Source organism: Anomaloglossus baeobatrachus, chromosome 1 (assembly GCF_048569485.1).
Source record: "Anomaloglossus baeobatrachus isolate aAnoBae1 chromosome 1, aAnoBae1.hap1, whole genome shotgun sequence".
In the NCBI taxonomy this organism is placed as follows: domain Eukaryota; kingdom Metazoa; phylum Chordata; class Amphibia; order Anura; family Aromobatidae; genus Anomaloglossus; species Anomaloglossus baeobatrachus.
In genome coordinates this window covers 872,399,317-872,413,881 of record NC_134353.1, presented here as the reverse complement: position 1 = coordinate 872,413,881, position 14,565 = coordinate 872,399,317, and the positions used below count along the sequence as shown (strand labels likewise).

Sequence of the window (14,565 nt, the reverse complement as noted above, 5' to 3'; positions counted from 1 at the left end):
GGAATATTGCTACTATGTTCACACAATTTTCTTTTTCCCCACCATGTCTTGCATTTCCCCCCAAAATAAGATAGGGGCTTATATTCTTTTCTGCTTTGAAAAATGCCCTAGGGCTTATTTTCAGGGGGTGTCTTATAATGGCCTGCTGTATTTAGTGCCCAAGGATTGCCCGACAACCCTAGTTATCTGCAGCACTCCTGATCTGAGAGTGACACTCTGTGTGTCTGCAGTTGTCACTCTCTGCTCAGAAGAGCCACCGAGGATTGCGATGCGATCCTCGTACAGTGATGCAGTACAGCAGGCATAGAGTGTGAGTGCAGGGTTCAGAGAAGAGGGTGAATATTCATTCACTTAATTAGCCGCTGTTTAGAGCAACACAAGTGAACAATAAAAGTTACGTATTCTGAAATAGGGCTATGCAGGTTTGAGTAATAAGGAACTGGGGCTTATTTTTGGAGTAGGGTTTATATTTCAAGCCTACTCCAAAAAGGCTGAAAAATCCTGCTTGGTCTTATTTTCTGGAAAACGAGATATTAAACAGCAGAGGTAACTGTTTGTTTGTTTTTTTTTTGGTTTTTTTTTTTTCTTCTCCCTTCGTATTTTAGGACGTCCGGTCAGACCTCGGCTAATGCTCACTCTTCTAGAAGTCACGCTGTGTTCCAGATAATTCTACGACGGAAAGGGAAACTCCATGGTAAATTTTCTCTGATTGATTTGGCTGGGAATGAAAGAGGCGCGGACACCTCGAGCGCTGACAGACAGACACGTCTCGAAGGGGCAGAGATAAACAAGAGTTTATTAGCACTAAAGGTGGGTTTTATTCAATAAAGTACAGGTTGTAGTGTGAAGAAAAATCTAGACAGTGGAAATCCTTGTCCTGTAATGTTAGTGTATACAGGAGGGACTGTGAGCAAAGAAATACGGCAGCTCAACAAAATGCCGCATGGTTTCTGCCAAATATACTAAAATAATATTAACCCCTTTGCGTTACACACCGTACAGGTACATGGAAATGTGCCATCACTGTAAGGAGCAGATTGAGAATCATGGCTGCTGGCTGTGTTATACAGCCAGCACCCGAGAGTAACTGCTGACATTGGAGCCAGCTTCTGCCGTTTTAATTCTCTTCTGAAGCCCAGTCGGCTTTAAACGGAACGTATCAGCAGATTTGGGGCCTATAAGCTGCGGCCACCACCAGTGAGGTCTTATATACAGCATTCTAACATGCTGTATATAAGAGCCCAGGCCGCTGTGTAGAACGTAAAAAACACTTTATAGTACTTACCTAAAGGGTCGCTGAGGTGGCGTTGGGTTATATTGGCGTCTCCGTTTTCCTCTTTCGGCCATCTTCGTCCTCCTTCTGAAGCCTGTGTGCATGACGCGTCCAACGTCATACACACTCGCTGGTCCCGCGCAGGCGCACTACAGTACTTTAATCTTTCCTGCTCAGGGCAGATTAAAATGCGCCTGCGCAGGACCTCAATGCCGGCGAGTGTGGATAACGTAGGATGCGTCACGCACCCCGGCTTCAGAAGAAGGACGACAAAGATGGCCGAAGGAGAAGGCGCTGGCACTGGAGAACGAAGACACCCATATAACCCAACTGCACCGCAACGACCGTTTAGGTGAGTATTATAAAGTGTTTTTCTTTGTCGCTCCATTGGGAGACCCAGACAATTAGGGTGTATAGCTTCTGCCTCCGGAGGCCACACAAAGTATTACACTTTAAAAAGTGTAACCCCTCCCCTCTGCCTATACACCCTCCCGTGGATCACGGGCTCCTCAGTTTTATGCTTTGTGTGGAAGGAGGCACACATCCACTCATGCATTCTCAACTTAGTTATGTCGGTTGGAAGAAAAGAGGGCCCCCACGGGGCCCCCGGCATGTTCCCTTCTCACCCCACTACGTCGGCGGTGTTGTTAAGGTTGAAGTACCCATTGCGGGTACAGAGGCTGGAGCCACATGCCGTCTCCTTCACCATCCCTTAAGCGGCTCTGGGAGAAGTGGGATCCTAAGCTGTCATCCATTTACTGGGACCGTGCTCCATCCGCAGCCCCTGTGGGGAACCTGCCGGACCGGAGCCTCTTCAACCTCAGGGACCGGGCCCTGCAACTCAAAGGTACTCTGTGTCCCCATAGGGGACTGTGCAGGGAGCGCACCTTCTTCCCGGAAGCCGCGGCGGCTGCTGAATCCAGGAGGCCGGTGGACTTCCGCGCCGACCGTGCCTGCTTGTCGGGCGCGGTCTCAAATTTAGTCCCCGGCTTCATCGCGGCCTAGTCGCAAAAATCCCGCCCCCGGGCCTGCCTGTTAGGGGTAAGGGCGGGATTACCGGCCTGACGTCGGATGTGAGGGCTGGAGCATCCTGCATGTTTCCTCCCCTCTCACTGATCACTGTGGGGACCCCAGATTCCCGCACTTTGCTGGCGCCGCCCACGGCTCCACTCCTCCCCTGAGAGCTCCGGCAGCCATTTTTTGGCATTCTGCCGGTGGAGGATTCTCAGTGAACAGCTCTGCAGCTCCGGGGGATCCAAGGCAGGGAATCTGGAGGACACACTCCGCTCGTTAGCGGTCGGTAAGCCACACCGGTCACCCGGTGCTGGTCCCCCTAGGGTGCCGGATTAGATACGTATATATCTATATCTATCTGTTCGGTGGGCTGTATGCCCCTTTCCCATATACCCTCAGTGATCACTCTCCTAGGAGACAACAGCATGTCGTCCACAAGGAGCAAAGCTGCTAAGGCACAGGGTTTTTTTGCGGCCTGTACCTCTTGTGGGGCTATGTTACCTGCGGGTTCCACCTACCCTCACTGTGAGCAATGCTCGACCCCTGTTGCGCTTGCTCAGCCGGAGCCTCGGACACTGGTGGGCCCCTCGGCTCATGTAGACCCCCCTGCTCCCCCTGACCAGGCTGCAGGGACAGAGTTCGCCTCTTTTGCTGACAAACTTTGAGTCACTTTCTCAATCCATTACACCGTCTATGGACAAATGGTCTTCTAAGCTGCTAGAGGCTTTGCAGTCCAGACCGGACCCTTCACAGGCCCCGGCCCCTGTTGGCTCGTCGCCTCCAGGCCCCTCTCGGTCCGCGCCACCGCGCGCTCATAGGTTGGCCCCTCGGTCTCAGGCGGAAGACTAGACCGGCTAAGCGGCCTCGCTGGGACTCTTCCCCGACTTCCTCTCACTGCTCGGGATCCCAGCTTGAGGACTCTCTGGAGGACGAGGCGGACGTCGCAGCTCAGGGCTCTGACCCTGACGTCGCCCTTAACCTTGATACACCTGAGGGGGACGCCTTAGTAAATGATCTTATCTCGTCCATCAACCAGGTGTTAGATCTCTCTCCCCCGCCTCCTCCTGTAGAGGAGTCGGCGTCTCAGCAGGAGAAACACCAGTTTCGGTTCCCCAAACGTACTCGCAATACGTTTTTTGATCACTCTAACTTCAGGGACGCTGTCCAGAAGCCCAGAGCGGTCCCGGACAAGCGCTTTACTAAGCGCCTCACTGACACTCGTTACCCCTTCCCATCTGAAGTCGTTAAGGGTTGGGCTCACTGTCCCAAGGTGGATCCTCCAGTCTCAAGATTGGCGGCTAGATCCGTGGTGTCGGTTGCAGATGGCTCATCGCTAAAAGATGCCACTGACAGACAGATTGAGCTCCTGGTGAAGTCCATCTATGAGGCCACGGGCGCGTCTTTTGCCCCGGCCTTTGCAGCCGTGTGGGCACTACAAGTTATCTCGGTTTGTCTGACTGAGATTAATGCTGTCACACGTAATTCTGCTCCGCAAGTTGCGTCTTTGACCTCTCAGGCGTCAGCCTTTTCATCCTACGCCATGAACGCCGCCCTGGACTCTGCTAGCCGTACAGCTGTAGCATCCGCTAACTCTGTGGCAGTCCGCAGGGCCATGTGGCTGCGCGAATGGAAGGCAGATTCGGCTTCCAAGAGGTTCTTAACCGGTTTGCCGTTTTCTGGCGAACGTTTGTTTAGCGAACGATTGGATGAGATTATTAAGGAATCCAAAGGAAAGGATTCCTCCTTACCCCAGGCCAAACCTAAGAGACCTCAACAGAGAAAGGTTCAATCGAGATTTCGGTCCTTTCGTCCCTCTGCCAAGTCCCAATCCTCTTCGTCCAACAGGCCGGAGAAAGGCCAGAGGAACTCCTATGCGTGGCGATCCAAGTCTCGCCCACAAAAGGCCGCAGGAGGCCACTGCCTCCAAGACGGCTTCCTCATGACTCTCGGCCTCCCCTGACCGCATCCTCGGTCGGTGGCAGGCTCTCCCGCTTTGGCGACGCCTGGTGGCCACATGTTCAAGACCGATGGGTGAGAGACATTCTGTCTCATGGTTACAGGATAGAGTTCAGCTCTCGTCCTGCGGCTCGCTTCTTCAGAACCTCTCCACCCCCCGTTCAGGCCGACGCACTTTTTCAGGCAGTAGCCGCTCTAAAGATGGAAGGAGTTGTGATCCCCGTTCCCCTTCAGGAACGTGGTCGCGGATTTTACTCCAACTTGTTCGTGGTGCCAAAAAAGGACGGGTCATTCCGTCCCGTTCTGGACCTCAAGCTGCTCAACAGACATGTGAGAACCAGACGGTTCCGGATGGAATCTCTCTGCTCGGTCATCGCCTCAATGTCACAAGGAGACTTCCTAGCATCGATCGACATCAAGGATGCTTATCTCCATGTACCGATCGCACCCGAGCATCAACGTTTCCTGCGTTTCGCCATCGGGGACAAACACCTCCAGTTCGTGGCATTGCCTTTCGGCTTGGCGACAGCACCACGGGTTTTCACCAAAGTCATGGCATCCGTTGTGGCAGTCCTGCATTCTCAGGGCCACTCGGTGATTCCCTACTTGGACGATCTCCTAGTCAGGGCCCCTTCTCGGGTGGCGTGTCAACAAAGTCTATCTGTCGCTCTGGTGACTCTCCAGCGGTTCGGGTGGATCATCAACTTCCCGAAATCCAAGTTGACACCGACCCAATCACTGACGTACCTTGGGATGGAGTTTCATACCCAGCAAGCGTTAGTCAAGCTTCCGAGAGACAAACAGCTTTCTCTGCAGGCAGGGGTGCAATCCCTTCTTCGGAGTCAGTCACACCCCTTAAGGCGCCTCATGCACTTCCTGGGGACGATGGTGGCAGCTATAGAGGCAGTCCCGTTCGCGCAATTCCATCTTCGGCCACTCCAATGGGACATTCTCCGCAAATGGGACAGGAGTTCGGCTTCCCTCGACAGGAACGTCTCTCTTTCCCTTGCAACCAAGACGTCACTTCAGTGGTGGCTCCTTCCCAACTCTCTGTCGCAGGGAAAATCCTTCCTACCCCCAACCTGGGCTGTGGTCACCACGGACGCGAGCCTGTCAGGGTGGGGAGCGGTTTTTCTCCACCACAGGGCTCAGGGAACCTGGACTCCGATAGTCATCCCTTCAGATCAATATTCTGGAGATAAGGGCAGTATATCTAGCCCTATTGGCTTTTCATCGGTGGCTGGAGGGCAGGCAGATCCGTATCCAGTCGGACAACGCCACTGCCGTCGCATACATCAACCACCAAGGCGGCACTCGCAGTCGTCAAGCCTTCCAGGAAGTCCGACAGATTCTGCAGTGGGTGGAAGCCACAGCTTCCACCATCTCCGCAGTTCACATCCCGGGCGTAGAAAACTGGGAAGCAGATTTTCTCAGTCGTCAGGGCATGGACGCGGGGGAATGGTCTCTGCACCCAGACATGTTTCGAGAGATCTGTCGCCGCTGGGGAACGCCGGACGTCGATCTCATGGCGTCACGGCACAACAACAAAGTCCCGGCATTCATGGCACGGTCTCAGGATCACAGAGCTCTGGCGGCGGACGCGTTAGTTCAGGATTGGTCGCAGTTTCGACTGCCTTATGTGTTTCCTCCTCTGGCGATGCTGCCCAGAGTGTTACGCAAGATCAGGTCCGACTGCCGTCGCGCCATTCTCGTCGCTCCAGACTGGCCGAGGCGGTCGTGGTACCCGGATCTGTGGCATCTCACGGTGGGTCAACCGTGGGCGCTTCCAGACCGCCCAGACTTGCTGTCACAAGGCCCGTTTTTCTATCTGAATTCTGTGGCCCTCAACCTGACTGTGTGGCCATTGAGTCCTGGCTCCTAGCGTCTTCAGGGTTATCTCAGGATGTCATTGCCACCATGAGACAGGCCAGGAAGCCTACGTCCGCCAAGATCTATTATAGGTCTTGGCAAATCTTCCTATCCTGGTGCGCTAATAACGGTTTTACTCCATGGCCGTTTGCCTTACCCACTTTTCTTTCATTCCTTCAATCCGGAATGGACAAGGGTTTGTCACTTGGCTATCTCAAGGGCCAAGTATTGGCGCTCTCCGTGTTTTTTCAAAAGCGCCTAGCCAGGCTTCCGCAGGTCCGCACGTTCCTGCAGGGAGTTTGCCACATAGTCCCACCTTACAAGCGTCCGCTGGAACCCTGGGACCTTAACAGGGTGCTAACGGCTCTTCAGAAACCACCTTTCGAGCCGCTGCGGGATGTCTCTCTATCACGTCTTTCGCAGAAGGTGGCCTTCCTAGTGGCAGTCACATCACTTCGGAGAGTGTCTGAGCTAGCAGCGCTGTCATGCAAAGCCCCCTTCCTGGTGTTTCACCAGGATAAGGTGGTTCTGCGTCCAGTCCCGGAATTTCTCCCTAAGGTGGTATCCCCTTTTCATCTCAATCAGAATATCTCCTTGCCTTCATTTTGCCCTAATCCAATTCACCAGTGTGAAAAGGATTTGCACTCTTTGGATCTTGTGAGAGCACTCCGGCTCTACGTGTCTCGCACGGCGCCCCTGCGTCGTTCAGATGCGCTCTTTGTCCTTGTCGCTGGCCAGCGTAAGGGCTCTCAGGCTTCCAAGTCAACCTTGGCTCGGTGGATCAAGGAACCGATTCTCGAAGCCTACCGTTCTTCTGGGCTTCCGCTTCCTTCAGGGCTGAAAGCCCATTCTACCAGAGCCGTGGGTGCGTCCTGGGCATTGCGGCACCGGGCTACGGCTCAGCAGGTGTGTCAGGCAGCTACGTGGTCTAGTCTGCACACTTTCACGAAACACTATCAAGTGCATACCTATGCTTCGGCAGACGCCAGTCTAGGTAGGCGAGTCCTTCAGGCGGCGGTTGCCCACCTGTAAGAGGGGGCCGTTTTTTCGGCTCTTTTTATTGAGGTATTCTTTTACCCACACAGGGACTGCTCTTGGACGTCCAAATTGTCTGGGTCTCCCAATGGAGCGACAAAGAAGGGAATTTTGTTTACTTACCGTAAATTCCTTTTCTTCTAGCTCCTATTGGGAGACCCAGCACCCGCCCCTGTACCCTTCGGGCTGGTTGTTTTTTTGTGTACACATGTTGTTCATGTTGAATTGTTCTTTTGATTCATGGTTCAGTTCTCCGAACATCCTTCGGATTGAATTTACCCTAGACCAATTCATAAGTCTTCTCCTTCCTGCTTTTGCACCAAAACTGAGGAGCCCGTGATCCACGGGAGGGTGTATAGGCAGAGGGGAGGGGTTACACTTTTTAAAGTGTAATACTTTGTGTGGCCTCCGGAGGCAGAAGCTATACACCCTAATTGTCTGGGTCTCCCAATAGGAGCTAGAAGAAAAGGAATTTACGGTAAGTAAACAAAATTCCCTTCTTTACGTTCTACACAGCGGCCTGGGCTCTTATATACACCATGTTAGAATGCTGTATACAAGAGTCCACTGGTGGTGGCTGCAGCTTATAGGCCCCAAATCTAGTGACAGGTTCCCTTTAAGTCAGTTGGGTTTAAGTCCCCTATGAGTACTAATAAAACAAACTCTGTAAAGGTTCAATTTATTAAAATATAAGATTATTGAACCCATAACGCAAAAAATGGCCACGTCTCAAGGGGTTAATCAGAAATGTGTTGAGTACGACATGACAATGATGCATTGCTGTCTCATCCTGGAAAGTGTTTATTTAATCAATTGTCACCCAAATGCTGGATTTGTTTCTCCATAGATGATCTGCTTCTTCTTTATGTCTTCAGGAATGCATCCGAGCTTTGGGTCGGAACAAGCCTCATACGCCATTCAGGGCTAGTAAACTGACCCAAGTCCTGCGGGACTCCTTTATTGGGGAAAACTCCCGTACCTGCATGGTAAGCCTCAACTCTCTAAAACTCAGCACTTCTGTCCCTTTTAGAATGGCTAGCAATGAAAGGCTGTAAATGAGCCACATTTGTGCAAGGATTCCCCCCACCCCGACCGGTCTGTCTTAATGAGGGGGACATTCTGACGTCAGACCCTCTCAGTTCATTAAGAGGCATATGTGCCCAATGAATCCGGAGCATCTGAAATGTAGCATACACGTTCGTGTGCACCTCGCCACAATCCACAAGTGGACTGGAGTAAGATTTGGGCCATTGCTTGTCATAAGCTTGACCAGCAGGAGTTGTAACATCCCGGTTTTGCCCCAGTATCTCCCACTTTGTCAGCGCTGGACAAAAATGGCGTGAGAACATATAAATGCTCAAAGTTTCATACAACCTGGCATTCCGGCACAACTCTGTGACTTTTCAAAGTTTTTTACTCCAGAATTTTGATTAAAACGTTTTGATGAATCTGGCCTTTTGTTTTCAGTTTCTTCCCAGTTTCGAGATCTGTATGTGGTCAGTGAATGAAAACCTGCGCATACAGCGGCATTAAACCCCACACAAATATAAGGAGAAATACACATGGAACAGATTTGTTCTGGATTTTCTGCACCAATAGCTAAAATCCATACAGGGGAAAAGAACACACACCCACAGTAGTCTACAACAGGCTGTTTGCTGTGCGAGACATGTAACAGTCTGCTCTCCTCACTGTAATAACATACAGCTCTGCAGTGAGATCAAAGTGCCATGAGCGGAGTGTAATTACATACATATTTCAGCTTTCATCTCGCAGCCAGCGCTCGAGAGGGGCAGTAGAGCAGAGCTTTCACCACATTACAAACACCTCTGCAGCTGCGGTTCTCCTCTCAGCTTTCAGCACTGATATATTTCACTCACCCCCCACACTGACTGTTGTGAGATGAAAGCTGAAGCTGTTTGTAATCTCCGCTCTACTCCTGACACCTTGTAATGTCACACAGCTCTGTCATTACAACCTTGGTGTATTTCTGTATATCATCTGAGCACATCGGATTGGGCAAATTCTGTATACACTAGCTTCAATATGTTTGTGTTCCTCCCGCGAGGGCTTTTATTTGGTAGGTTGTTGCCAACTTTTGCTTACAAAAGCCAATAAATACCTTTTGAAGGTAAAACAAAAGGGGGTGATTCATAAAGGCCAACGATTCTCTCTCCACTCTTAATGATGGGCCATGTTGGAGCGCACACCTGTTAATGAATCGGGTAAGGTGCGTAGTGGTGTGCGCCTCTTAATGAATCGGGTAAGGTGCGTAGTGGTGTGCGCTTCTTAATGAATCGGGTAGGCGCGTAGTGGTGTGCTCTTCTTAATGAATCAGGTAAGGCGTGTAGTGGTGTGCGCCTCTTAATGAATCAGGTAAGGCGTGTAGTGGTGTGCTCTTAATGGATCAGGTAAGGCGTGTAGTGGTGTGCTCTTCTTAATGGATCAGGTAAGGCACGTAGTGGTGTGCTCTTCTTAATGAATCAGGTAAGGCGTGTAGTGGTGTGCTCTTCTTAATGGATCGGGTAAGGCGCGTAGTGGTGTGCTCTTCTTAATGAATCGGGTAAGGCGCGTAGTGGTGTGCTCTTCTTAATGAATCGGGTAAGGCGCGTAGTGGTGTGCTCTTAATGAATCGGGTAAGGTGCGTAGTGGTGTGTTCTTCTTAATGAATCGGGTAAGGCGCGTAGTGGTGTGCTCTTCTTAATGAATCGGGTAAGGCGTGTAGTGGTGTGCTCTTCTTAATGAATCGGGTAAGGTGCGTAGTGGTGTGCTCTTTTTAATGAATCGGGTAAGGTGTGTAGTGGTGTGCTCTTCTTAATGAATCGGGTAAGGCGTGTAGTGGTGTGCTCTTCTTAATGAATCGGGTAAGGTGCGTAGTGGTGTGCTCTTCTTAATGAATCGGGTAAGGCGTGTAGTGGTGTGCTCTTAAGGAATCGGGTAAGGCGTGTAGTGGTGTGCTCCTCTTAATGAATCGGGTAAGGCGCGTAGTGGTGTGCTCTTCTTAATGAATCGGGTAAGGCGTGTAGTGGTGTGCTCTTCTTAATGAATCAGGTAAGGAGTGTAGTAGTGTGCTCTTCTTAATGAATCGGGTAAGGTGCGTAGTGGTGTGCTCTTCTTAATGAATCGGGTAAGGTGCGTAGTGGTGTGCTCTTCTTAATGAATCGGGTAAGGTGCGTAGTGGTGTGCTCTTCTTAATGAATCGGGTAAGGTGCGTAGTGGTGTGCTCTTCTTAATGAATCAGGTAAGGAGTGTAGTAGTGTGCTCTTCTTAATGAATTGGGTAAGGTGCGTAGTGGTGTGCTCTTCTTAATGAATCGGGTAAGGTGCGTAGTGGTGTGCTCTTCTTAATGAATCGGGTAAGGTGCGTAGTGGTGTGCTCTTAATGAATCGGGTAAGGTGCGTAGTGGTGTGCTCTTCTTAATGAATCAGGTAAGGTGCGTAGTGGTGTGTGCCTCTCCACAAATCTCACTCCAGCCACTGCTTGTTGTGAATTTGGCGAACGAGGGTCGTAGTACCCCGTCTCGCCATAGCTTCCCCACTTTATCAAAGCTGGGGCTAAAATAGCGTGAAAATGCCAGAAATCACGTTTTTGCGTTCCGCGTTCACCACGTTTTTGCGCACCACCTCGCGTTGCACAATTTTTTATTTTTTTTACCTTGTTCTGTATTAGGATGTTGCCAATTTTGATTAGACAATAACAAGGCTCTATTTGAATAAAACCGGAAACATCTCTCAACATTTGACAATGAATAATTGTGCATTTACTTGTAGATCGCTACTATATCTCCTGGAATGGCATCTTGTGAAAATACCTTAAACACCTTAAGATATGCAAACAGGTAATTCTTCAGCACCATATGAGCAGTACTTTCGTAAAAATGACCTGTACCATGTGCCATGTATTAACAGGGTTTTACGCTGTGGAATTAAGTTACCAATGGAAGGACGTCCACAGAAAAAAAAAAATCTTTCTTTGTCGCTCCATTGGGAGACCCAGACAATTGGGTGTATAGCTTCTGCCTCCGGAGGCCACACAAAGTATTACACTTTAAAAGTGTAACCCCTCCCCTCTGCCTATACACCCTCCCGTGCATCACGGGCTCCTCAGTTTTATGCTTTGTGTGGAAGGAGGCACACATCCACTCATGCATTCTCAGATTAGTTATATCGGTTGGAAGAAAAGAGGACCCCCACGGGGCCCCCGGCATGTTCCCTTCTCACTCCACTATGTCGGCGGTGCTGTTAAGGTTGAGGTACCCATTGCGGGTACAAAGGCCGGAGCCTCATGCTGTTTTTCCTTCACCATCCCTTAGTGGCTCTGGGAGAAGTGGGATCCTGACCGGTCATCCATTCACTGGGACCGGGCTCCCTCCGCAGCCCCTGTGGGAATCTGCTGGACAGGAGTCTATTCATCCTCAGGGACCGGGCCCTGCATCTCTAAGGTACTCTGTGTCCCCATGGGGACTGTGCATGGAGCGCCTTCTTCCCGGATGCTGCAGCAGCTGCTGATTTGTGAAGACCGGCGGACTTCCGCGCCGACCGCGCCTGCTTGTCGGCCGCGGTCTTAAATTTAGTCCCCGGCTTCATCGCGGCCTAGTAGCAAAAATCCCGCCCCCGGGCCTGCCTGTCAGGGGTAAGGGCGGGACGGCCGACCTGACGTCGGATGTGAGGGCCGGAGCATCCTGTATGTTTCCTCCCCCCTCACTGATCACTGTGGGGACCCCAGATTCCCGCACTTTTTCTAGCACCGCCCACGGCTCCACTCCTCCCCTGAGAGCTCCGGCAGCCATGTTTTTGGCATTCTGCCGGTGGAGGATTATCAGGGAAGAGCTCTGCAGCTCTGGGAGACCTAAGGCAGGGAATCTGGAGGACACACACTCCGCTTTTTAGCGGTCGGTAAGCCACACCGGTCACCCGGTGCTGGTCCCCCATAGGGTGCCGGAATAGATATATATATTTTTCTGTTCGGTCGGGCTGTATACCCTTTCCCATATACCCTCAGTGATCACTCTCCTAGGAGACAACAGCATGTCGTCCACAAGGAGCAAAGGTGCTAAGGCACAGGGTTTTTTTGCGACCTGTACCTCTTGTGGGGCTATGTTACCTGCGGGTTCCACCTACCCTCACTGTGAGCAATGCTCGACCCCTGTTTCACTTGCTCAGCCGGAGCCTCGGTCACTAGTGGACCCCTCGGCTCATGTAGACCCCCCCTGCTCCCCCTGTCCAGGCGGCAGGGATAGAGTTTGCTGCTTTTGCTGAGAAACTCTCTGAGTCACTTTCACAATCCATGGCTCAGTCTATGGACAAATGGTCTGCAAAGCTGCTAGAAGCTTTGCAGTCCAGACCGGTCCTTACACAGGCCCCAGCCCCTGTTGGCTCGTCTCCTCCAGGCCCCTCTCGGTCCGCGCCGCAGCGCGCTCCCAGGTTGGGCCCTAGGTCCCACGCGGAGGACTCCTGCCCGGACCACAGTCCCAGACCGGCTAGGCGGGCTCGCTGGGAATCTTCCCCGACTTCTTCACGCTGCTCGGGTTCCCAGCTTGAGGACTCTCTGGAGGACGAGGCGGACGTCGCAGCTCAGGGCTCTGAACCTGACGTTGCCCTCAATCTTGATACACCTGAAGGGGACGCCTTAGTAAATGATCTTATCTCGTCCATCAACCAGGTGTTAGATCTGTCTCCCCCGCCTCCACCTGTAGAGGAGTCGGCTTCTCAGCAGGAGAAACACCAGTTTCGGTTCCCTAAACGTACACGGAGTGCGTTTTTCGATCACTCTAACTTCAGAGATGCTGTCCAGAAGCCCAGAGCAGTTCCGGACAAGCGCTTTACTAAGTGCCTCACTGACACGCGTTACCCCTTCCCCTCTGACGTAGTTAAGGGTTGGGCTCAATGTCCCAAGGTGGATCCTCCAGTCTCTAGATTGGCGGCTAGATCTGTGGTATCGGTTGCAGATGGTTCATCGCTAAAAGATGCCACTGACAGGCAGATAGAGCTCCTGGTGAAGTCCATCTATGAAGCCACGGGCGCGTCTTTTGCCCCGGCCTTTGCAGCCGTGTGGGCACTCCAAGCTATCTCAGCTTGTCTGGCTGAGATTAATGCAGTCACACGTAATTCTGCTCCGCAGGTTGCGTCTCTGACTTCTCAAGCGTCAGCTTTTTCTTCCTACGCCATGAACGCAGTCCTAGACTCTGCTAGCCGTACAGCGGTGGCATCCACTAATTCTGTGGCAGTCCGCAGGGCCGTGTGGCTGCGCGAATGGAAGGCAGACTCGGCCTCCAAGAGGTTCTTAACCGGTTTGCCGTTTTCTGGCGACTGTTTGTTTGGCGAACGATTGGATGAGATTATTAAGGAATCCAAGGGAAAGGACTCCTCCTTACCCCAGTCCAAACCTAAGAGACCTCAGCAACGGAAAATTCAATCGAGGTTTCGGTCCTTTCGCCCCTCCGCCAAGTCCCAATCCTCTTCGTCCAGCAGGCCGGAGAAAGGCCAGAGGACCTCCTATGCGTGGCGGTCTAAGTCACGCCCCCAAAAGGCCGCCGGAGGCACTGCCTCCAAGGTGGCCTCCTCATGACTCTCGGCATCCCTGAACCGCATCCTCGGTCGGTGGCAGGCTCTCCCGCTTTTGCGACGCCTGGTGGCCACATGTTCAAGACCGATGGGTGAGAGACATTCTGTCTCACGGTTACAGGATAGAGTTCAGCTCTCGTCCTCCGACTCGTTTCTTCAGAACCTCTCCGCCCCCCTCTCGGGCCGACGCACTTTTTCAGGCAGTGGACGCTCTGAAGACAGAAGGAGTTGTGATCCCTGTTCCCCCTCAGGAACATGGTCGCGGCTTTTACTCCAACTTGTTCGTGGTGCCAAAGAAGGACGGATCATTCCGTCCCGTTCTGGACCTCAAACTACTCAACAGACATGTGAGCACCAGACGGTTTCGGATGGAATCTCTCCGCTCGGTCATCGCCTCGATGTCAGAAGGAGACTTCCTAGCATCGATCGACATCAAGGATGCTTATCTCCATGTGCCGATCGCACACGAACATCACCGCTTCTTTCGTTTCGCCATCGGGGACGAACACCTTCAGTTCGTGGCATTGCCTTTCGGCCTGGCGACAGCCCCACGGGTGTTCACCAAAGTCATGGCATCCGTTGTGGCGGTCCTTCACTCTCAGGGCCACTCGGTGATTCCCTACTTAGACGATCTTCTAGTCAGGGCACCTTCTCGGGTGGCGTGTCAACACAGCCTTACCGTCGCTCTGGCGACTCTCCAGCAGTTCGGGTGGATAATCAACTTCCCAAAATCCAAGTTGAGACCGACCCAATCACTGACTTACCTCGGGATGGAGTTTCATACACAGTCAGCGGTAGTCAAGCTACCGCTGGACAAACAGCTTTCTCTGCAGGCAGGGGTGCATTCTCTTCTTC

General features: G+C 52.0%; 1 protein-coding gene across 4 annotated transcripts in view; it reads left to right on the top strand.

Moving 5' to 3' along the window:
* The window catches only part of KIF2A (kinesin family member 2A), a 186,389-nt gene that overhangs the window by 131,902 nt on the left and 39,922 nt on the right, over nt 1-14,565 (top strand). For all 4 annotated transcript variants that reach the window (XM_075326312.1, XM_075326303.1, XM_075326328.1 and 1 more), the window contains exons 14-16: nt 606-810; nt 8,023-8,133; nt 10,918-10,985. In XM_075326312.1, coding sequence (XP_075182427.1) covers nt 606-810; nt 8,023-8,133; nt 10,918-10,985 — 384 coding nt within the window. The remainder of the gene's footprint in view (nt 1-605; nt 811-8,022; nt 8,134-10,917; nt 10,986-14,565) is intronic.